This window comes from Arachis duranensis, chromosome 5 (assembly GCF_000817695.3).
Source record: "Arachis duranensis cultivar V14167 chromosome 5, aradu.V14167.gnm2.J7QH, whole genome shotgun sequence".
In the NCBI taxonomy this organism is placed as follows: domain Eukaryota; kingdom Viridiplantae; phylum Streptophyta; class Magnoliopsida; order Fabales; family Fabaceae; genus Arachis; species Arachis duranensis.
The window spans coordinates 2,807,661-2,833,378 of NC_029776.3; the positions used below are offsets into that span (position 1 = coordinate 2,807,661).

Consider the following 25,718-nt stretch of genomic DNA (forward strand, 5'->3'; position numbering starts at 1 on the left):
GTGACCGAGAAGGAAGGTTGAGAACAACTTATGAGTATTTTTTTTTTTAATTTCGACATGGTTCGAATTTTTTGTGTATATGTTTGTTGGATTTATTTATTACTAAGTATGAATAGTATAAAAAATTAGTCCTATATTAAAAAATTAAAAATAAATAATTTATAAAATAAGAAATTTATTAATTTAGTTATTTAAGATTTAGTTCTCTCGTTCAATTTCTTTTCAAAATTTTTTTGATAGTCGAAAACATTTTATAATGGTCCAATAACAATATTTTATTATGATATATGTTTATTTTGTTCTTTTCATTTTGTATTTTCTATTTTATTTATAAAAAAAACACTTTTTTGTTTTTTCCTTTATTGTTACCCCATTATATGACTATGTGATATATTTGAAGAAAGGAAACGAAAGAAGCATATACAAAAAATTAAGATTTATAAATTTATAATTACATAAATTTATTAAAGATGATAACATAAATTTATAAATTTCAAGAATTAAACAAATTATTCATTAATTTATTGTTTAACTAAGATTTATATAACAATTATTTCATCTAAAAAAACATAAACATAAATTAATACATTGAAAAAAATATAAACATAAATCTACAAGTGATTCTCTACGCAAAAATATTAAGTTGATGAAAATTGCTAATTATTACTGTCTAAATTAGTTGTCAATTTGGTATATGTATTGTCATAATTTGAACCATCAACTTTATTTTTTACAACGTTGTTGTTTATGTCCTTTTGCTAAAGACATGTTATCTTCTTATGTCTTTTTATCTGACAAACACTACAACGTTGTCGCTTCTTCTTAGATAGTTGTCCTGAGTCTATATTAATTTGATGCACATATGGATTGCTACTTTTAGCCATACTTAACTAGGGTTGCTTATTACCTTTATTTGCAGCCTTGTTAGATTAGTACATCTTCATAATAATGGTACATTTTTCTTCAAATTTTTCAGGGACTTTAGTTGCAACAGCAGTCAATTGTTTAAAAAATTCCATCAAGACACTTTGACGACTAATAACACTAACATTCTTGGTAAACCCACTTGCATTATTGAATGCTGATTTCACTTTCTTTGTCTATCTATCCAACACTAATGACCAAGAAATCTTACAAATATCTCTGTCAATCAGAACTTTCACAATATGTTTGCAAGGAATTTTAAATGACTCCATTCTTAAATAAGAACACGTGAAGATCATTCTTTCTTGACGAAATTCAACCATCCACAAAAAATTGGGCCTCCTATGCTTACGCACAATGTACTTTGAGCAATTATCGTTATTCTCTATGTTTAGCACCTGCATTGATCTAGCTCTAGAAAAAAATGACCAAAATAATAGAAATATCTCATAAGTGTATACCTCGACAACAAATCTTTCTAGCATCTTTATATAAGTCTGCATCACAGGCACCCCACATGTAGATACATGATCAGCATTAAATTCTTTAAAGCGCAAGTGTGCAACACACTTTTGAAAATGCTCTACAAAACTTGTCAAATCTTACCGCAACCCTACATACTTTGACACAACTGAGTGTAAACCTTCACATCTTGAGATAGTTCTAAAATCAGCAAAAAACTTACCTTTTATATATGCAGTAGTCCATATATGCTTCTCTTCATACATGCTTTTCACCCAAGACTTATCCTCAACGCCAAATTTTTCAATTAGTTGAACCCACTTACGCTTAAACACGAAAATCTCGTAGTCTTACAACATGATTTTTCTAAATTTAGATGTAAATCATGGATTTTCAATATTACTAGACACATTTCGAATAAGGTGTTTAGAGCATAATCTATGTCTGGCATCAAAAAATACATCTCTTACTACATTCCTAATCGCCATGGTCCCATAAGGTATTATTGAGATCAGGGTCTTACCCTTCATTGCAAACATGAGTTGACGCAAAAGTCAAATATATATATTAATAGTTTCGTCCATAATTAATGTGACAGCAAAAATAATTATTTGGTTGTGGTGGTTAATCCCGCTGAATATGACTAATTGACAACTATATTTGTTCTTTTTGTATGTGACATCAAAATCAATAACATTCTCGAAGAGTTGGTAGTTTAGTTGACTAATCCCATCATACCAGAACAAGTTACGTAACAAACCTCTTGAATCATGACATGCCTTGAAATATAATTGTGGATCCTTTAAACGCATATCCTCCAACTTCTTCAACACCCGCATCACTAGGAACTTGACGCCTTTGTCGAGCAATTTCATTCTACACATCTCTAGGACCATAGCCAACAAATTCATACCTGCCTACTTAACTAGCCAGAAGATCAAATATTTATGAAGTGCTAATCCCAGACTTCAACATGTTCATCATTTGCATAATATCTATCTCTGACATTTTTCTATGGATAGACAACATAGCACTGAATTGTGTATCCAATAGATCATGGTTGTGTTTGTCAGAGAAATAAAAAATATGCCACCTTTGAGTTTCAAGTATAAATTTAACTTCCATTCAGACTTCACACTCAGTTCTTGTTTTTAATCCAAACTCCTTCTTCCTATTTTTCATCATATAATACTTTTTTTCCCTAAACCTTTGCTGATGATATAAAAACTTTTATTTGTAAATATCGCCAAGCGTATGGAGGTCATGGGATAAATCATCATAACTTATATGTACCATCTTTGCCAAGTCACGCTACTTAGCCACCGACATCCAAGTTACCCAGCGAGCAGTATAAGTTGATTCGCAATTAAGTCCACAAGTCTTTGTAAAGTTTGAGAATTGAATTTAAATTTAAATTGAGTATCATTCTTCTGCACAGTGCAAGAAATACTCCTCATGGACAAAGAGCATACATCTTAGTTAATTATTATAGTTTCATCATCATGATCCAAATCATAGAATTAGTATAATCATCTTCACACTTAGGCTCATGGCATCATCTTAATCATCATAAATCATAATAGGTGTAAAGTCCCATAATGGAGACAAAAAACTTTTATCTCATGAAACACTTGGCCTTGACATTCATAAACTTTTTCAATAAAGCTTTCATAAGATATGAGGCTTTGTGTCTAACCTAGGAAAAACCTTTTCTTAGGACACTTTACCATACTACTATGTCTATAAATCATGTTTCCATCTTGGCTTTAAAGTACTTTTCATACTAATCAAGTCACTATAAATAATTTTTGATATAGATGAAGTCTTTTTTCTTAAATCCTTAACCATTGACCTTTGAACAAGAAGTACATAACATGATTTGTGGATTATAAAAATCCTCTATAATGCACTCTCATGCTTATTTTGGTAGCACTTATATGACATCACTAAGGTTTCATGGGTATTATATTAATTTGACACTTAGAGAATGATCCTAAAACATTAGAATACCAATTCTACTTGAAATCAGTGTTTTCTGCAGCAAATCATATCTCTAACTTAGAGACCCGATTCTTCAGATGCTTTATTTATTATTATTTTTTTTTTTGAAGAGTAAACAAGCTCAACACACTAAGTGGATCATACAAGAGACAAAACATAAACTTAAGCAACACCTATGTCATCTCCGACAAAGCCATCAACAATATGGATTGCTTTTGTACCATTCCTTTTAACAGCAAAACGACCTAGCAACACAATCCACTATATCTGTTGACTTGTTCTAAAAAATGAACTCGTTCCTACATAGCCAGATATTCCATATAATTGAGAAGAACCCCATTAACCATGTTTTTCGCGCATCTTTCCTCAAGAACATTGTCCTCCAGCTTTTAAAGTGCTCTTTTATGGACGGATGCCCCATGCACGACCCATGTAAGTAATCCACGCGCACCACACCTGCCATGCATACTCACACGTAACAAACAAATATTGTACAGTCTCCATTTTCTTTTTACACATAACACAGATATTATCACTTTGTTCAATGATACCCAATCTACTCAATCGATCCTTTGTATTAACTAGACCTACAAGTACAAACCAAGTAAACAACTCTACTCGGGGAGTAATAGACCTTTCTAGATTCCATTTGTTAACTTGTAGCTGAGAATATCTTCCGTCCAACACCTGCACAAATGATTTAATAGTATGAACGTCTTCCTTATCAAATTTTCACACTACTCTATCTTGTGCGCCTTCTATCAATCTCACAGCTTGCAAGGTATCTAGAAGTTGGTTCAAACTGTCAGTCTCCCATTGGTGAAGTTACCTCCTCCACTGAAAATTTCATACCCACTCTATCTCATCCCAAAACCTACCGTCCCCAATTACGGATCCTTTGTTATTTGAAATCAAGTAGAGCCTTGAAAAGGAGTCTTTCAGCTTTTCCGGCTGTAGCCATGTATCTTTCTAAAATCTGGTTGATCTGCCATTACCTACTTCCATAACCAGACCGTCAATCATCTTTTGTCTAACATGTTGCTCTTTAATTTATAAGTGACAAATATCTCTCTCCGGGCCTCCTTTTGTTGGTATAGTTTGAGTAGACAATAACTGTCCAGGATTTAGATTATTGCAGGAGCACACAACCTTCTTCCACAAAGGATAATCCTCCTTAGAAAATCTCCACCACCACTTAAACAATAAAGTGATGCTTTGTTCCCAGAGATACTATTGATTCAAGACTCTCCAATGCTATTAAAATATTATTAGAATAAAAATGCTACTTGTACAACAAAATTCAGTCTTTGGTCAACCTTTAATATTATTTAATTATTTTTTAATTAAAACATATTCCTATTTTTTAAGATACACATTTATATTTAAGATTAATTTAAATTTTAAAAACTAAAATTTCTCTAACTTCCTACCCACTTCATCGTTAGTTATTATTTCCTTCTTTTATGTTCCTTCTCTCTCTGTAATACGGTTTTCTTCTTTCTTCTATTTTGTTGTAATATTCCAATTCAAATATGCAGAAAAAAAATTCAAGGTCGGTGCATTTAGAACAAAATTAATCCCTTACTTATTGCACCTTTGATAAAATGCAGGATCTATTTTACGATTTTTTAGTGACAAATGGTCGAATATAATTATATACAAAAACTATTTTTAATACTATAACAAACTCTAATAAATTGAACGACATAACTTAGAATTTTCAAAAGATTCAGAATAGTCGTAATTTCTTTTTCAATTGTAATACATCTAAAATTATTAAGTTATACAAAAAAATGTTTTTGAAACACATCTAAAATTATAAATCTAAAATTTAAATTTAGACATTAAAAAATAATTATAACACATCTAAAATTATGAAGTTATACAAAAAATATTTTTGAAACACATCCAAAATCATAAATCTAAAATTTAAATTTAATCATTAAAAAATAATTATAACACATCTAAAATTATGAAGTTATACAGAAAATATTTTTGAAACACTTCCAAAATACAGAAATTGTACATGCAAAAATAATTTAACATTGCAATATATATAAAATTCTTTTCAGGCCATTTTATTTGATTTTTTATTTCAAAAAAAATAAAAATATATACAGAATAATAAAAAAAAGTAATAGTGTCAAAGACACATCCAAACCTTAGGTAAGTTTTCAGCGTGGACGAACGGCGACGTTGATGCGGATGAATGGCGACAAAGAGGAGGAAGGTGGCAACGAAGATGAGCGCGGAAGAGGAAGGTGGCGCGGATGAACGGCAGCGGAGGATGACTTCTTTGGGTTTTCGATGTGCGCCTCTGAGTTTTCGATGTGCGCCTTTGGGTTTTGAATGTGGGACAAACATGACTTGAGTGTTTTGTACGAGTTTAGTTAATAATTAAATGGTTTAAGGTTTATTTTAGAATTTTAAAATTAAAATATTTTAAATTTTAAATAATTTAATTTTTAGATATGTATTTAAATTATAATATATTAATAATTAATAATTAAATGTATTAAATTTTAAACAGAAATTTAAAATTTAAAATTTAAAATTTAAAATTTAAATTTTAAATTTTAATTTTATTTAATTTATATTTTGAATGTGTATTTAATTTTAAAAAGACACTAAATTTATTTATAATTTTTAGATATGTTTGTTTTAATTTTTTTAAATTATTGTAATAAAAGGCTGAATATTATACCATTTTTAAAGGATACCTAGTTGAATTGTTATTAGAGTTCTTAGTAGTTAAAAGTTAAATTAATAATGACTAGTAATTAGTAGATACATATTTATGAGATTAGTTGGTAATATCCTATAAATAGAGTGACTCTTGTATCATATATCAACAACTTTAATATAACAACTTTATATATAATATTATTTTCTTATTCTACTCTTTTTCCAGAAATTTAACATGGTATCAGAACCCATCTTAAAGAATATAAGCCATTAGTGTAAAACCAAATAGACAATCATTGGCTTATCTTTTTTTAGCCAACTCTCATAGGCCAATTAGTATATAATATTTCTCAATTTGTTATGTAAAAAAGTGTTTTGATACTATTTCAATTAAACACTCCTAGCTATGCACTAAAAATGTGATCATGAATATATAATGTAGTATTTGGTAGTCCCAATAATAACTAAAATTCATTCCCAAGAAAATCGAAATTCTTTGACAAATTTAATCAATATTTCAGACATGTCGAATTAATAAATAAGTGATAGAAAGAGAATACATTTTCTAACAAATTGTCTATATTATTTTACGACAAATATTAGACCATTTAGTTGGCTCATCCGCTAAACTACGCTCGCTCTTATTCATGAAATTTTGATATTTTTCACCTCCAAACAAATACTAAAATAAAAGAGTAGAAAATATCAAAATTTTTTGGTACATAATATTTGTTAATTTGCTATGTAAAAAGTGTTTGATACTATTTCAATTGAACACTCCTATCTATAAATTAAGAATGTGATAATGAATATATAATCTAATTTTTGGTAGTCTCGATAGTAACTGAGATTCCTTCTCAATAAAGCCAATTAAAAATGTGATAATGAATATATAATCTAATTTTTTGTAGTCCCAATAGTAACTGAGATTTCTTCTCAATAAAATCGAATTTTTTTGACAAATTTAGTCAATATTTCAGACATGTTTGAACTAATAAATAAACGACAAAAAGAGAGTACGTTTTTCAACAATTTATCTATATTATTCTACGATAAATATTAGACTATATGGCTGGCTAACTCGCTAAACTACACCCGGCTCTTATCCATAAAAGTTTGATATTTTCAATGTCCTAACAAACACTAAAATAAAAGAGCAGAAAATATCAAGTTTTCTTGGTGGCTATCCCAAAGATCATATAATCATATACTATTATTCTTATTAAATGGCCAAATTCAAGTTATAACTCGTATACAAATTAAATATCACGAACCCACGTAAAAACAAAGATCTAGAAATATCATTTATTTTTTCAAGAAAAATATCTTTCTCATCATTAAAAAAATGAAAAAAAATCAAACCTTAACTGTGCTTTGGTAACAATTGGATTACACACAGTGACGGATTCATAAAATTTTAAGAGTGAGGGTAAAAATATATATATTAAAATAAATTTTAGTAAATATTATCAATTATATGAAGATACAAAAATTAAAAAAAGTTAGTGAATAGTTTCATTCTTAAAATGCTATTTATTTTATATAATTTATAAAAAAAAATTATTTCTAAAACTTGAACTTAAAATATTTTAATTAAATTATAGATACCTTGTTATCCTAACTAATTTTTTATACACATTTAATAATAAAAAACTGAATTAATTGGCATATTAGTGCCTAATGATATTCTAGGATTTATAATTTGAAACTAGAATTATATATAAATAATAGAAAAATTAAATCTGTATATAAAAGTATGTTTGTATAAAATAACAGAAACATAATTCACAATTTTTTTCTTTTTAAAATAATTAAATTTTTTATATATTTTTTAATTTAATTTTGATATAGTGTTAGACGAAAGATTTTATGCATCTGCTTAATTATGTATTGTAATTAAAATATTTTTTTATTACTATTTCTAAAAATAAAAAATATATTCTAAAATAGTAAATTAATCAATTTATTTTAAAATTTTTATACATAACAAAAGTACATATAATAGAACAAAAGATAAAAAAAATAAGTAATAAGAATGAATAAATTAAGAATAAAATAAAATATATAAAGTCATGAAAAAAATAAAATATTAGATTAATACCTAAACTATAATTGTTTGAATTAAAATTTGTAATTAAAAATATCAAAAAGATAAACAATAAAATTGGAAGACACATAGAGTCATGGAGAGCTATATAAAAAAAATAAAAAATAAAAAATTTATTTTTCGATGAAGAGAAGATGACCATTAGACAAGAAATAGAAAAAAAGTTGAAAATATAAAAATAAGAAGAGGCTTTAAGGGAATAAAGGAGTGACGACACAAGAATTAAATTTGATTAGGTTAAATAATAATCAAAATGATAGAAAAATAAAAAAATAAATTTGGAACTTTAGCTAATTGAGTTTAATTTATTTGTAGTGGGGTCATTTAAAATTTGAAATGTGGGCACATTATATATAACTATATTTTTAAAAGAAATTAAAAACACCTTGGGGCAATGTCTGGTCTAGTGCGCACTATATTAAGTTAGTAAGTTAATGGGTCTCTCATCTTATAAACTGCTCACTCTTCCTTACTTTATTTGATGTGGGACTAACTTCATACACTCCTCATACTTGTAACACTAACAATCTCTCCCTCAAGTGTGAGTCTTCACATCAAGCATCAACTCCCATCTAGCGCCTCCACCAACCAGAATGAAGAACAAGATAAGAGGAACACGCAGTTTAAATTTCAAGCCGATCCAACAGTGAACAAAAGAGAAACTGCCATTTGAAATTTATTGCTTTGCATAAAAATGGAAATTCTGTTTTTTCCTCTTCTCTCTCATTTTGTGGCTACATTCTACCTCTCAATTTCTCTCAAAAGACCCCAAAATCTGATTAAGGTTGTGGCACAATAGGTGCAAAGTGACACCCTCAAAATGTTGGGTTTGGGCCTCACAAAGGAGAGAAAACCCAACAAATCTCCCCCTTCTCGACAAGGTAGAGGCCCTCGTTTCAAGCTTATCTCTTGACAATGCTTTTATCATCATATCAGCACACATCCAACTTGTAGTAACTTACACCTTTACCAGGAGCTCTCGACCACCGGAGAGATTTCGGGGAGGAATAAAGTGAGATAACATAAGATGAGAAGACACCAAATCCAACTCAAAACCTTAAGGTAGTAAGTTAATGGATCTCTCATCTTATAAACTCTTCACTCTTCCTTACTTTCTTTGATGTGGGACTAACTTCATACACTCCTTACACTTGCAACACTAACAATGACATCACTAAAATTTCTTGGGTACTGCGTTAATTTGACACTTAGAGAATGATTCGTAAAACATTAGAGTACCAATTCTACTTGAAATCAGTGTTTTTTGCATTCTATAGTGAAGCAAATCTTATTTCTAACCTAGAGAGCCGATTATTCGGATGTTTTGTTCCAGAGATACTATTGATTCAAGACTCTCCGATGCTATTAAAATATTAAGGTTAACCACTAAAAATGTCTCTAAATTATTCAAACGCTGACAAAAAATGCACTCGAATTTTACTATCGACAAAAATCTCTTTAAATAATTTAAAAACACAACAACAATACCCAACAGTAAATATATATTTTCAAAAAATGCCTTAAAAATTGAATTTTGATGTAATTTTTTACAAGCATAATTAAAAAAAAGAGATATTATTATTCTTAAAATTTGGTAATTTTTTCTAATTATATATATTTTTTGTAATTTCTTAAAAGTATTATTAGTTGTTAACAAAAAAATTACAAAAAAATATATACTTAAGAAAAATTACCAAATTTTAAGGATAATAATATCTCTTTTTTTAATCATATTTACAAAATAATGTATCAAAATTCAATCTCTAATATATTTTTTGAGAAATACATATTCAATGTTAGATAATCTTGCAAAAAAAATAACATTAAATATGTATTGAACTTTGATGCAATTTTTTGCAAGCATGATTAGAAAAATGTGATATTATTATTCTTAAAATTTGTTAATTTTTTTTAAGTATATATTATTTTGTGATTTTTTAAAAGTATTATTGGTTGTTAACAAAAAAAATTATAAAAAATATATACTTAACGAAAAATTACCAATTTTTATGTATAATAATATCTTATTTTAATAATCATTCTTGCAAAAAATTGTATCAAAATTCAATCTCTAAAGTATTTTTTAAAAATATATATTTACTGTTGGATATTGTTGTTGTGTCTTAAAATTACTTAAAGGCATTTTTGTCGAGAGTAAGATTCGATTGTATTTTTGTTAGCGTTTAAATAATTTGGAGGCATTTTTTGTGGTTAGCCCAAAATATTATTAGAATTGTTAGCAGATAGGAGTTAAATTAGTAATGACTAGTAGTTAGTAGATGGATATTTATGAGATTAGTTAATAATATTCCTATAAATAGAGTGACTCTTGTATCATGTAACAACAATTTCAATCTAACAACTTTACACATAATATTTTTTTTTGTTCAGCTCATTTTTCATAAATTTAATATAGTATCAGAGCCATGGTATCTTTCTTAAAGAGGATAAGCCATTAGTATAAAACCAAATAGACCATCATTGGCTTATAAAACCAAATAGACCAACTCCAATCTACCAATTGATATATAATATTTGTCAATTTGTTATGTAAAGAAGTGTTTTGGTACTATTTCAATTGAACACTCCTACCTATAAACTATGAATGTAATAATGAATATATAATTTAGTAGTTGGTAGTCTCAATAGTAACAGAGATTCTTTCCCAGTAAAACCGAAATTCTTTGGCAAATTTAATCAATATTTCAGACATGTTGAATTAATAAATAAGTGATAGGAAGAGAGTACATTTTCTAACCATTTGTCTACGTTATTTTACGACAAATATTAGACTAATTGGCCGGCTAACCCAGTAAACTAAGCCCGTTATTACTCATGGAAGTTTGATATTTTCACGTCCAAACAAACACTCGAATAAAAAAAACAGAAAATATCAAGATTTTTTGGTATATAATATTTGTTGATTTGTTATGTCAAAAAGTGTTTTGATATTATTTTAATTGAACACTCATACCTATAAACTAAGAATGTGACAATGAATAGTGACGGAATCAGAAAATTTATGCTAGGAAGATAAAATAGTATACATTATTATCAAAAAATATATTAATTTAAATTAAAAGATAAAAGTACACATTAATTATTTGAATACAAAAACAAAAAACAAAATTACATATAATAAAATAGAATGAAAGATATGTTTTTAAATATTTTTTATTATTATTTTTATAAATAAAAAATATATTTTTTATTAGTGAATTGATCAATTAACTTTAGAAATTTATATGCAACATAATTATATATAATAAAATAGAACGAAAGATAAACAAATAAATAATAAGAATCGCTAAATTGAGAATAAAATAAAATATACAAACTCAAAAGTGATGACGGTTGAAATTTGAAAATAGAAAAAAACTAAATTTAAAGTTAAAATGATAGAAAAAAAAAGTAAATTTAAGACTTTAAATAATTGAAATAAATTTATTTATAATTGAATTATTTAAAATTTAAAATGAAAATATTATATATATATATATATATTTAAAAAAAATAAGAGTGGGGTAAATGTTCCTTAGGATACTATATGGGTCCGTCTTGATAATGAATATATATAATCCAGTTTTTGATAGTCTCAATTGTAACTGAGATTCTTTTTCTGTAAAGTTGAAATTTTTGACCAAATTTAGTCAATATTTTAGACATGTTGAACTAATTAACAAGTGATAAAGAGAGAGTACATTTTATAATAATTTGTCTACATTAGATAACTGACTGACCCGCTAAATTATGTCCGCTCTTACTGATAGAAATTTGATATTTTCAATGTCTAAACAAACATTAAAATAAAAGAGTAGAAAATATCAAGCTGTTTTTGTGGCTATCCAAAAGATCATATAATCATATATTATTATTCTCATTAAATGGCCAAATTCAAGTTGCAACTTACATACAAATTAAATATTACGAACTCACATCAAAACAAAGATCCAGAAATATCAATTTTTTTTCAAAAAAAAATATCTTTCTCATTATAAAGAAAATGAGAAAAGAATCTAACCTTACGTGTGCTTGGTAACAATTGGATCACACTGGATAAGAAATATGTGTTCACGAATCCTCACCATCCTCACTTATACAATGATCTCCTTATACCCTATTCCATTTATTAAACCTCATCTTCATTTGTAACAAAAAAAACTTTATAGACACTACTTAAATATCTCAACAAGTATCAAGAAAGAAGAATAAAAGAAACAGAAGAAAGATGACAACAATTTCTACTATGACCCTCTCAAGTCCTACTAGAGTAATTGCCAAGGGAGTACAGACGCCTCTAAAGACTCAAACAATCAAGTGTTCACCCATATTCAAGCTCAACAAGAGGTGGCCTGGTTTAATTGGTTCGGGCCGATCATCTTCGATCCAACCTGTTCGTGCAGCCCCGGATAAAATATCAGAAAAGGTAGAGAAGAGCATAAAGGATGCCGAGGAGACATGCACCGATAACCCGACCAGCAATGAGTGTGCAGCTGCTTGGGATGAGGTAGAGGAGCTGAGCGCGGCGGCGAGTCATGCGAGAGACAAGAAGAAAGATTCGGACCCGCTTGAGAATTACTGTAAGGATAATCCAGAAACTGATGAGTGCCGCACCTATGATAATTGATGAGGAGGGCACTTTCATTTCAGAGTCTGTTAGGTTCAAAGATATAAATAAAGAATGATATCAATCTTTTTATGTAATTGTTTTTAAATTTCTGTTACATGCATGAGTTGAACAGATACCATGTACTCTTAATTAATTGTTTGTATTGAAGCATGATAAACGAGATTATTCCATATAGCATATAACCTAGCTAAGTTGTTCTTATCATTTGTCATTTGTGGGGTTTACTAATTGATGTACTCTTAATTAAATCATAACATTTTCATTCATTAAAAAATTTCAAATTATTAACGGTTTTAATGTATTAAATTATTTTTTTAAAAAAAGTTATCTTTATTTTTGTGAAAAAAAATTAAATTTTGATTGAGGGGCACTCTACTATACAGATTAGGGTGGTACAGAGAGAGAATATAAATTTTTTTATAGTTATTTTTATTATCTTATTGTTATTCAAAATGTGAATTCTACTTTTATCAATTTCTCTTTCATCATATTAAAGGAAACATCTGTAAACTTACATCTATACCTTATAATTCACCTTTGATTAATAGTAAGATGGAATGAGAGGATGATAATAATATTCATGATGTTGGTGGTATGGTTACGAAGGCTGTAAGAAACTTGGTGGAAATAGGATGACACACTAGCAAAATTGATTGTTTGGACGATATTAAATTAATAAAAATTGTTTTAGTATATTTTGTAAATTTTTAATAATAAAAATAAAAATACTAAAAAATTTTATTTTACTTAAATATAATTGATAAATAAAAATTTTTTTTATATAAAATATCTAAATATAAAATCATTTTTATTTTTATAAAAAATTATTAATTTTTTTTTCTAAAAATATCCTCAAAACAGGCCCTTAATCAATGGAGTCAAATCTGTATTAAGCTTCCTACTTTTGTTCACTTACACCTAATACATGTGGAGGTTGAAAATATGATATATAACTATGAGCGACATATATATGCATGTTCACAAGCATGTCTGGAAACACCAAGTCACTAAATGCACAAAATTCTGAAACCATGAAATAAAGGGTTGTTTTTTTTGGTGACTAAATAGAAAAGAAAGAAAAAAGAGACAAAACCAAATTAATTGGCTAGGGTCATATCTAAATCTATTAGATGTTGAAACTCACTCCATGGTTGGCTCCAATTCGAGTGAATGTCCGCGACAGAAGCAGCTGCTTTAGCCATACAATCTGCAACACTATTTGCAGTCCTCTGAATTAAAAGAATAGAGACTCTCCAATTCCAATTCATAACCTCCTGAATATGCTTTGCCAAATCCCATTCCGGAATATCCTTACTAAGCATTCTTTGGTTTACCAAGAAAAGAGCTTCTAAACAGTCTGTTTCACAAATAACCTCACGAAATCCACTCTCCCAAGCAAGAAGTAAACCTCTCCAAATTGCATACAATTCAGCAAAAAGAACACTGCACACTTCGACTTTTCCAGTGCAACCTTTCAACCAACATCCATCAGGATTGCGAATAATACAACCAAAACCAGCATAGCCAGAAGGAGCAAACCAACTAGCATCACAATTCAATTTAACAGAATGAACTGGAGGTGGAACCCAATGCAAACAAAGTGAAGGAGGAGACAGAGATTGATGCATAGCAAAAATAGTGTGAAACTCCCTTACTGAACTACGAATCAAACTCACCACTTTACTAGCACTCCATGAATCATCTATATTAAATAAGTCATGATTTCTGCTTCTCCAAATCCACCAGATAGTCGAAAAGAAAAGAAAAGCATCTCCACTCCTTGCACCTCTGTAGAGCCAATCATGTAAATTCGAGTTATCTGAATACAAGCCTAAAAGGGTCCAGACCTCCTTGGCACTAGGGCACTCCCGAAGACAATGAAGAATGGATTCAGAACCATTCTGACACCGATGACAGGTGCTAGATAAAGCTAAACCACGACCCAAACAAAACTCTGCTGTAGGAATAGCATTATGGAGACTGAGCCAAATCAAGAACTTATACTTCTCAGAAATATGCAGACGACATACCCACAACCAATTATCATGCTCATTCCAGTCAAACTTTCTTTTGGCTAGCCAACTGTACCCACTCCTAGCTGAGTAGAGTCTAGAAGATGCCACACCCCACGACCAACCCGAACTCTCTCCAGCATTCAAATCCGGATTATAAGCATTCAAACGCTGTTTGACATCTTCTGGAATGATAGAGAAAATATCATGGAGATTCCATTGACCATCTTTCCAAACGTCTCTAATAGTTAAATCAGAGTCAGATATATGTACAAAAGGGACATCTTGAGCAATTGGGCCCTCAATACTCCAATTGTCAAACCAAAAAGATTGATCAAGTGACCCAACGCACCAAGAGAATACTCTTCCAAACATGAGAAGCGTTGTAAGGGACAGGGCCATCTAAAACTCCCTCATTCCTCAGATACTTCGCCCTCAATAGAGCAACCCAAGGCTTGTCCTGACAATGAAAAAGTTGCCACACCAATTTACCAAGTAAAGATATATTAACACACGCAGGGTCTCTAACACCCAGGCCACCAAATTTTTTTGGAGTGATCACGGTCCTCCAATTAACAAGAGAAAGACCTCTACCATCAACTTGACCCTTCCAAAGGAACTGTCTCATCATAGAAGATAATTTATCGCAAACCCAATTTGGAAAAAAGGATACCTGCATATGATAGACAGGAATGGATGCTGCAACAGAATTGATCAGGCAAAGTCTCCCTGCTTTATTTAGAAGCCTTCCTTTCCAATTAGCTAATCTTCCCCTCACCTTTTCAATCACCGAATGAAAAGAAGCCCTACTGGTACGGGAATGATTAAGGTTAACTCCAAGATATCTTCCTAAGTCCAAAGCAAAACGTATTGAAGAAACACTAGTAAAAATATCTCTTCTACGAGCAGTCACATTTTTAGAACAAAAAGCTTTAGACTTTTCAAGATTCACTTTCATGCCAGATGCCTTGCAAAAAATATTAAGAGAATGCATGACCATTTGGACCTGACTTTTTGTAGCCTGGCAGAAGAGTAAGAGATCATCTGCAAACATCAAATGAGAAAATTTTGGGCCACCCCTAGTGACAGAAACTGGTTTCCACACACCCTCGACCACCTTATGAGATATATAGCAGGCAAGTCTTTCCATACAAAGCACAAATAAGTAAGGAGACATTGGATCGCCCTGTCTAAGCCCCCTTCTAGGAGCAAAACTATCCAATCTATTCCCATTCCACATAATAGAAAGAGAGGATGCACGGACACAAGTCATAATCAAATTAACAGTGATGATAGGAAAACCAAAAGCAATGAGAGTACTCTCCAAAAACCTCCAATCCACCCTATCATAAGCTTTTTCAAGATCAATTTTAAAAGCAAGAGTACCTTTCTTGGATTTTGTGTGCTTCATGAAATTCAAAATTTCTTGTGCCACAATAATATTATCAGGAGCACCACGACCCGGAATAAAACCTCCTTGTAAAGGACTAACAATATCTGGAAGAAAAGGCCGAAGTCGGTTAGTCAATACTTTGGTGATAATTTTATAAACCACATTACACAAGCTAATAGGCCTGAAATCCTTCATAAAGGTAGGATTATCAATTTTAGGAATAAGCACAATCAGAGTTTCCATGATGCTAGGATTTAAGAACTCTCCCAAAAAAGCGCTCCGGACAATATTCCAAATCTCAGTGCCTACTATCTCCCAATATTCTTTAAAAAAATAAGCTTGAAAGCCATCTGGACCAGGAGCCTTAAAAGGGCTCATACTGAATACTGCTGACTTGACTTCCGCAAAAGAGACAGGGTCAATTAACCTAGCACAAGCCTCAGTGCTTAGAGTGGGCATCGGAACATCCCCTAAACAATCAACCTCAACCTCTTCCGTTGTACCAAAGAGATTCTTGTAAAAAGAGAGGGCTTCTTCCTGGAGAATATCTGGATCAGTAGACCAAGACCCATCTCTAACATATAATCCATGTACTCTATTATGGTTTCTACGCACCAAAGTCTGAAGATGAAAGAATTTAGTGTTTCTATCCCCATACTTGACCCACTGCTCTCTAGATTTCTGGTACCAAAAAAGTTCCTCTTGCAATAAAAGCCTATTATAATCTTCCCTCAGTTCAGCTTCTTTAATTCTCAGAGATAACACATCGGTAACCTCCAAACGCCGTTGAATCTGATCAATCTGATATTCCAGCTTATTTTTTCGCACAAAAATATTTCCAAAAATCTTTGAGTTGAAGTCCAAAGAAGCCTGTTGAACCATCTTAAGCCTTTCAGTAACGCCTCCAAACTCTTGATTCCAAGCCTTACTAATAACATGTTTATAAGAAGGATGTGTTGCCCACGCAGCTTGGAACCTAAAAGGACGAGAACCTTTCACTCTGGGGCTACCATGACAACGAACTAAAATAGGACAATGATCAAAATGAAGCCTGCTAAGAATTTCAGAATAACCCTCAGGAAACATTGACATCCACGCCTCATTAACTAGAGCTCTATCCAACCTTTTAGCCAAGTCCCTGCTAGCCTGAACTGCTCTATACCAAGTATATCTCCTACCAGTCACTTTAAGATCAAAGAGCTCACAGTCATCTAGAGTAGTAGCTAATAGACTAGCTCTGTGAAAAAAAAAATAAGCACCTGTACTCTCGTCTGGTGCCACAATCTCATTAAAATCACCAATGGCCATCCATGGTCTATTATGGCCTGAATTAATAGAACGCAAATGATCCCAAAGCATACATCTTTTTTCGAATTGAGGACTCCCATATACTGCACTACAAAGCCAAACTAAGTTACCCACACTCACTTTCACTGTGATACATTGGTCAATTTGATCAATAACCACACAAGAAGTATTAGCAATAGAAGATAGAAACCAAATGTCACCCCTGTGTCCTACTGCTTCCTCAATACCAACACAATGAAAACCCAACTTATCCCAAAAATTCTTCAAATTATTAAACATGGTATGAGTCTCAAAGAGAAAGAAGAAAGATGGTTTATATATTCTCACCAAATTTTTGCAATGCACACGGGCCATCTTGTTAGACGCACCCCTCACATTCCAGGCTATGATATTGAAACTATCCATAAAAAACAGCAAAAAGGGAGCTTCAATAACAAACCCGAGACTCAACATGTTGTCCCTGTCTTCGACAATCCTGCCTTTAATGGACTCTCAAGTGGCAGCCCAATTTTCTTCGTCGAAACTTGCACCATACCTGCCGTCGATGCTCCATCCTTATCTACTGGTGAATTCTGCAAAGAGTTTGGGCGAGGACGCTTTCGCACAGTGCCATTTGTTGTCTCACAGTGCTGCTGATAATGAACATTGTGCCGAGTCCCCGAAGAAGCCACACTAACCGATTTTCCAATATTGATGCCCCTGCTTAATTTTACTTTGGATCCAGTAGCATGTGTTGTACGTTGGTGGTTAGGCCTTGTCCAAGTACTGGTAGCCTTGTTAGGAGTCTTCTTTGCTTTTGGTTGGACCTGATGGGTACTAGGAGAAGGCTTTTAACCCATTTTATACTTTCCTTTCCTAATCACTTGAGTCCAACCTTCCAAATCCTCATGTTGTGCATGGTCTACATGAACAGCATGCAAATCACTCTCCACCAAATTCGGGACAGTAACATTTACAGTCTCATCTCCAAGATTCTTGCCAAAATGAAAATAAAGGGTTGTTTGTCTTGTTACAAATATATAGCTATTATTTGGATCTGTTGACAAAGCCTAATTAGTAATTACCAAAAGTTGAAAAATCGAACCACTTATTTAACCAATAAAATTAAAAATTTAAAGATAATTAAAATTTATCTAATATTCAATTAGATATAATAAAATAATATATATTATTTATTTTAAAAAAATAATTTTGTGTATTTTATTATTTTAAACATATTTGTTGAGTTTGAAAAACTCTAAATTATTATGATGATCAAATATTAATTAAAAAGAGATTAAAATACAAAATTGTTAACTTAATTGTATTGTAATGATAATTTGGTTAATTAACAATTTTGTTGTGTACAGATTTTGTGACTGGACCAAAAATTAAACAAAACCAATGTAATGATAATATTCAGCTTTGTGCAAAAAATGCTATATGATATGTGGTTTAATTATTACTATGTTAATTGGGCCAGAAAATTGTTGAACAAGCCCTTGTTACTAGACCAACAAGGCTTGGTCCGAATTGAAAAGAAAGAAAGAAAGGGTAGTGCATGTTTGGTTCGGTTACCCACTCCCCTCTTTGGATGGAATTCAAATTTATGAACTTGCTTTAATTGCATTGGTAATGTGAAAGAGAAAATGCAAGTAATTTGATGGCATTAATTGATTTCACACGTTACAAGGTATGGGGGGAGGGAAGTGGATAATTAACTCATTTTAATTTCTTCCTTTACTTCCATTGAAAGCTTTTCACTTTTTTCTTTCTTTACATTAGGTCACTTCACTGATAGGGAAGAAGTTTGTAGATGCAAGCTATCAGAGGAAGAAGAACAGAAACTATGAAGAAGCAAGCGGCCAAGGTGATGATGGCCCTTGCAAAAAGAAGATCTACAGTTGGCATGGCTGAGATCTTTACCACTAAAGGTAAGATGTGATGAAGACGTCTCAATATTTTCATGCCCAAAAATGGTAGCAATTTATTTCGGTCAGAAAAGAAGATCCCTGTGGTATGGCTCGTTTCTACTTTTTGTTCATCCATCACAGAAGGTAGCTACTGTAGCTACGTGGAGGAGGAAGTAAAAGTGGAGCAGATGGAGCTGTCAAGGATCAAGTGTTCATCAAGGGTTAGAAATTTTTCTTGGGGACCAAGTCAAGATGGAAGGCTCAGATTGATGAAGCTTGATGAGAATGGATGAGAGAGAGGTAATTGCATGTTGGTTGTTGCTTTCGGTTCCCTCTCTCCTCTCTCTGTCCGAACCGGTTTGATGATTGAAGAAGAAGAAGTTGGTTCGGTTGAACCGTTTCAACCTTGGAAGCTTCCCATTCTATAATAAGGGTGAACGGCCAAGGCTTGAGACAATGAGAGAAAGCACAGAGTTCTCATAGCTACCCAAGCTAATAGAAGTTCTTCTCATTCAATGTGTTTCATTTTGTATTTTCTTTAGTTTTGTCTGTCTTGAGTCTCATGGTGGAAAAGGCAAACAGTGTGAGGTTTGTAAGAAAAAACCAATGAACAGAAAAAGGCAGAGTGTACAAAATTAAAGAAAAAGTCATAGATGTCCTAGAGGTCCTTTTGTACATCTGTGTTGTGTATCATGATTATGTGAGAATCCCCTTGCAAGTTGGGTTAGCACTTAGCAATTGAAAGCTTGGTAGGTGACCAAGTCAAGTTCAGGATTGGGAATAAATTTTGGACTTGTCCCGGATAAGAAATGGTAGTTCTTAGGGAGAATTGGTATCTGTAATATGCATGATTATAGTGAAATTTCATCATTGTTGTGATGGAGACTGGATGTAGACTACATTGCACTTAGCAGCTAAACCAGGATACTTCTTGATGGGATTCTCTCTTTCTCTTCTACTCCATTTCTGATTCTGTTGCGAATGAGACAAAATTAAAAAATATCTCCTCATTGGTTACGAAACAAAAAAAAATGTTTCTTGACTAGTGACGAGACAAAAGACAAAAATATCTCTTAAAAGTATTCTTAAAAAGCAGAAAATGTTACTGTGAGAAAAAAGGCTAAGATTCAATCTTCCCATTTTTTTAGCCACTGATAATCATCAATATTAACCACTAAAAATTTATGACAATTCAATTAATTTACCATTGTTTTACCAATACATTTAATAATTTTTTATATTAAACCAAACTAATTTGTTAGATTGATTTTTGATAAATCTGATCGAACTAATCAGTCCAGTATGATTCTTAAAATCATGCTAAATACCAAATGATCAATTGGGTATAGAAAAAATCTTATATTGTAAAAGAGGTTCATATAAATTTTTTATTATAATTATTGGTTTATTTTCACATTTATCCTTATATATCCTACTTAGGTATAAATATTATGAAAAAATAATAGATAGATTAGCATTTTTCTCTTAAAAACAGTTGGAATTGTGTCTTTTTTTTTTTTTTGTTAGACCAAATCTCATTTAATTTGTAGTTGAAATAGCTCGGATGTATCTTTTTTTCCTCATAATTTTGTTTGAATATTAGGACTTATATAAAAATCAAATTTTCCAAAGGTTTGACAAAATCTATACGTGTATTTTAGCTGCTCAAATTGACCGGGAAAATTTGATAATAGTTTCAAGTAATGCATCTACAAAAGTCTAATAAGAAACAAAAGAATAAATGAATGAATGATTGATTGATTGATTTAAAGAACACAAGCAAAGGATCAAGTGCGAAGCAGCATCTGCTGAATACTTCTCATATTCTTGAAAGTTGAAAAGATCGACGTGTGTTGAAATATTCAATATTTAGTATTGACTTCAAAATAATTTGATGCATGTTTGCAAGATGGGAAGCATGTAAATTGTCATTCCCCCTTTTTTTTTCCTTTTTAATTTTTCATTTTAGTAAAGATATATATTATGATGGATGAAGTGTAATCATTGGACCAATAATTGAACATAATAATAGGAGTAATAATTTATGAACCACACAATGCTCTGTTCTTTCCTTCAACTCAACTTAAACTTAGAACCAAATCTTCACTTTTATTATTATTATTATTATTATTATTATTATTATTATTATTATTATTTTGGCCTTGCGGCATGGCTTTGGATCAAACTAGTTAGTTGAATTCATCAATACAATCTAATGAAATTATTAAAAAAAAAAGAGAAAAATGAAAAGAACTCAATACTATGTACACTTGAGATCCCTATTTTCTATGAGGTCCTAAAAGACATGACCCTTTGGATCTGTTCTTAGGCCAAAAAGAAAGGAAGTGTTTTTGAATGTCTCCTCCTTGTTTTGGTTTTAAGCATGGTCTTGGTCTCTTCTTTCACCAATTTCCTCTCTTGAAAAGTTGAAACCAATTTTGAGAGTTTTATAGTCACCCTTTTCTCCATATTTAGAAATTTGGCACAAAATTAGGAATTATTTGGATCTTGTTTTGTTGATATGCTACTTCTTGGGATATAAGGTTATGGGTAACCCATTTTTGGGCATGGCAAAAGGACCATATTGAATCCCATTCTTTGCACCTAAAACAGACCACCTACAAATAATGACAAAAACAAAACACATTTTAGGAACATTGTAAACACAAACTTGTTATTATTATTGAAAAGATGTTACTAGTAATAAAATTAATTTTTTTTTAAAATTACCAACCTGTACTTTGTGGTGAGATGATGTAGAAGCACCAAGATCTCTAACTTGGCCAATTCATTCCCAGGACACATGTGGATCCCACTGCCAAATGGCATAAAGGTATTGGCTTTTGGAGAAACCTGGCAAAATAATAATAAAAAAAGAAATCTTTTTATGGTCTGTAAAAAATAAAAAATAATAATAATATAAAATGTGGTAGGTAATTGAGTATTGATAATGCAATATTACCTCAAATCTTGAAGGATCAAACTTCTCTGGTTCTTTGAAATGATTAGGGCTATGGTGTATGTTTCTGAAGAGTGGTAACACTTTCCAACCTTTTGGTATAAGATACCCTGAAGGAAAATAATTCCAAACAAAGAATCTGTTAGTCTAAAATTATAAAAATGGAAAAGAAAAAAGAAAAAGAAAAAAAAAGGGTATTGACCTTGATATTCCACATCTTCAACTGCTTCTCTAAAAGTAAAAGACAAAATAGATGCAACTCTTAGAGTCTCTTGTATGACCCTTGAAGTTATTGGCATCTTCTTGGTATCTTCCCAATTCAGACCCTTCTCATCACCACTTTCTTCCTTTCTCTTCACTATGGACTCTTGCTCCTCCTGTAAACCCCACACAAAAATTAAAAACCAAAACTAAATAAATTTATAAAGAGTAAGATGGATGATTTTTTTTATCCCAAATAATTTTGAGATTCATGTTTTCATAAATCCTCTTAATTTTTTTCCATAATTTTGTATCTTATAAGATCTTTGCGCAGGTAATATTAAGGAGACAAAAAAACAGTCCGAATTTATTTTATTTAGTATTTATTAATTATCGCAATAATTAATAAATATTAAATAAGACAAGTTATAACTATTTTTTTTACTGATTTTCTTTAGTTACCAAAAATTTTTCACTATAATAATGAAATCTTTTTTCTTTTTGGTTTTTACCAATTTGTAGATCCTTTCTCTTATAACCAATGATACTTCTACTTGAGTAGGATAATTGGAAAAAGAAAACATGTAGATAGGGTAAGAAAGTTGCATCTTGCATGGATATGATATAAAAGAGTGGGACCCAAGAAAGAAGAACACTTACTGTGACAGCTTGAAGGACAGTGGGATTTTCACCAAGGTACTTCACAATCCACGTCAGCACAGTAGCTGTGGTATCACGAGCTGCAAAAATAACTCCAATTATGTTATCTGTTATTTGCTCGTCGGTGAGTCCAGCCTTCTCCTCCATGAATGAACCAAGCAAGTCTTTGTGTTCTTTCTTCTTCTCTCTCCTATTCAATATTATCTCACCCACGATCTTCGCTATTTCCTTCCTTGCTTTCATTGCTTTGTTGAACAGCGTCCCTGGAAGGTTAATTGGCATTGAATTGTACCCTTTTTCGAGTTTGTAGTAGCACCGTTTTAGATCCTCTCTGTAGTGGATTTCGTCCTTGCCGAAGATTGAAAGCAGAGCAACGTTGAAGGTGTACTGCAATCAATCATAAAGAAAAAAAATTTAATTTTGATGAATACCCATTGTTTCTTTTGCTCTAAAGCTTAGAACTTTACAAGAAATTAGGAAAGAGAATAGCTCTTGATCCCACTTTTTGGTTACAAACCAAAAGCACTCTTAAGAGAGAGAAAGAGGGAACATGATAATGATGGTTTTCTATGAATTTTGTGAATTTTTTTTTTATTTTTCAAGGAATTTCACGATACCAGCAAAATTCGAACTCTCCACACTTGTTTAAGACGAACAAGTGGGTTCGAGAATTTGGTGTTTAATGTCAACAAAACATGACTTTTAGAGAAACAGGGGAAACAGAGGAACTCTGTTTTTTTGGTAACAGAGGAATGAAGTGAAGTGAGTGGTACTTACTGTTTTCATTTCAAGGAAAGTAGTGATCAAACGTCCTTGGCAAGAGGTGAGGGAATGTTGGGCAATGGATTCAATGTCGGTTATGATGTTCTTGATGGCTTCAGGCATGACGGTTCGAAGAACAAGCCTCCTCAAGTTAGCATGGTACTCTCCTTGATGGAAGAAAATTGCTTGCTTCCCTAACATCCTCTCTTTGCTCGCCGGGAACGTTGGCTTGAACAATTGAGCTTTGTTTAGAACAAATTTCGCTGCCTCTGGGCTCGAAATCATAACACATGGACACCCCAAAATGTTGGACTTGAACATAGAACCATACCTATTATCATAAACAAATATATGTTTTAGGTTAACAACTTCACATGCAAGTAACTAACTAGTACTAGTGTTGTGTTAATAAGGAATGAACCTTTTGATTTTGTCGGCAAAGAAAACATTTGGGTCTTGAGAATACATTTGAAAAGTTTCACCTATGTATGGCCAACCCATGGAGCCAGGTGGGAGTGGCAAGTATCTTCGTTTGGAAGCAAAATAGGGTTTCATGAAGACTCTAAATAGAACAATGGAGAGCAAAGAAGCCAAGATGCATAACATGGTACTTAGTTCCATTTTTGTGTTAATAATAATAATAATACTAAATAGTTTTGAGTAATGGAGGCTTGCTTGTTATTGATAAGAAGAAGAAGATGAATGATGAAATATTGATTGATGGATGTGTGAGTGAGAGTTGAAACATTTTGAGGTATTTATAGGCTGGTTCGGTTTGAAAGAGTTATTTACTAATAATAATACTAAATTTGATGAGTGATATGAAGTAGGAAGAGAGGGGGAAGGGAAGGAGGCTTTCAATTACAGCTCGATTTCCACACACGGAATCTCTGATTCCAGCTCATTCAAGTATTTGTATTTGGTCTAATTTAATTTTAATCTTGAAAGGAAGAGATAGAAAGAGAAAGAGTGAGCACGTGTCAGAAGAGTGTATAGTAATATTAGTAATGGATATTAAGAGGTTAAAGAGTTGGGTTGACCGTATGTGTATGTGTATGTGTATGTATGGTGTGGCCTGGGATATGATATCTTATGATATTGCTGTATCTACTTATTGGGAAAAGGGAACTTACCCTACTTCCTAAGGAACCAAATTCTAGAGAACACCATAAATAGATTTTTAATTTTTAAATAAAAAATAAATAAATTTTTTAATTAATTAAAAATATAAAAATAATTTTATATTTTTTTAAAAAATATATTTATCTTTATATATTTTAAAAAAATTAAATATTTTGATATTAAAAAAAATATTTTTATATTTTTAATTAGTCAAAATTTATTTGTTCCAAATTAAAAAGTCAAATTTATTTATCTTTTCTTAAATATATATTACTTGTATCATTCATTCTTTTAAAAGTATTACTTTAGGTATATCTTTTTTTTTTTACTTTTAAATGCAGAATAAACAGATTGAAAAGAAAATAATGTTTAAATTTCAATATTTTTGTTTTTTTTGTTTTAATAAATTTCATATTGAATACTTTGATTTTTAACAATTTTTATTATTTTATAAGTCTTTAAATAATCCTTTTGGTTACACAATTTGATTCTTTTATCGCTTACCATCAAACATTTAGTCATTGGCTTTCGGTCTTTATCTCTACCAAATGCTACCTTAATGTCTATTGAAGGATTAAGTATAATTTTGGTTTTTAAGAT

At 31.0% G+C, this 25,718-nt stretch overlaps 2 protein-coding genes across 2 annotated transcripts; one reads left to right on the forward strand and one right to left on the reverse strand.

The window, feature by feature from the left end:
* The first annotated feature begins 12,319 nt into the window (after window positions 1-12,319).
* Window positions 12,320-13,020, forward strand: LOC107487352 (calvin cycle protein CP12-1, chloroplastic). The gene has a single exon (XM_016107965.3). The coding sequence runs from the start codon at window positions 12,408-12,410 to the stop codon at window positions 12,804-12,806; it is 399 nt and encodes a 132-aa protein (XP_015963451.1). The 5' UTR covers window positions 12,320-12,407; the 3' UTR covers window positions 12,807-13,020.
* Window positions 13,021-21,497: 8,477 nt separating this feature from the next.
* LOC107487353 (abscisic acid 8'-hydroxylase CYP707A2) lies at window positions 21,498-24,724 on the reverse strand. The gene is made up of 7 exons (XM_016107966.3): window positions 24,418-24,724; window positions 24,012-24,327; window positions 23,235-23,621; window positions 22,576-22,750; window positions 22,377-22,483; window positions 22,149-22,267; window positions 21,498-22,032 (listed from the first exon to the last, which is right to left on the reverse strand). Exons 1-7 carry the CDS (start codon window positions 24,615-24,617, stop codon window positions 21,939-21,941), a joined length of 1,398 nt encoding a protein of 465 aa, XP_015963452.1. The 5' UTR covers window positions 24,618-24,724; the 3' UTR covers window positions 21,498-21,938.
* Window positions 24,725-25,718: the final 994 nt, after the last annotated feature.

Excerpts from the sequence above, each read along its gene's own strand:
- LOC107487352 (XM_016107965.3), top strand. The coding sequence starts at position 12,408 with ATGACAACAATTTCTACTATGACCCTCTCAAGTCCTACTAGAGTAATT.
- LOC107487353 (XM_016107966.3), bottom strand. The coding sequence starts at position 24,617 with ATGGAACTAAGTACCATGTTATGCATCTTGGCTTCTTTGCTCTCCATT. Across the intron at positions 24,328-24,417 it reads TTTGCCGACAAAATCAAAAG|GTATGGTTCTATGTTCAAGT; the intron begins GTTCATTCCTTA and ends TTATGATAATAG. Across the intron at positions 22,268-22,376 it reads TTGATCCTTCAAGATTTGAG|GTTTCTCCAAAAGCCAATAC; the intron begins GTAATATTGCAT and ends TTATTTTGCCAG.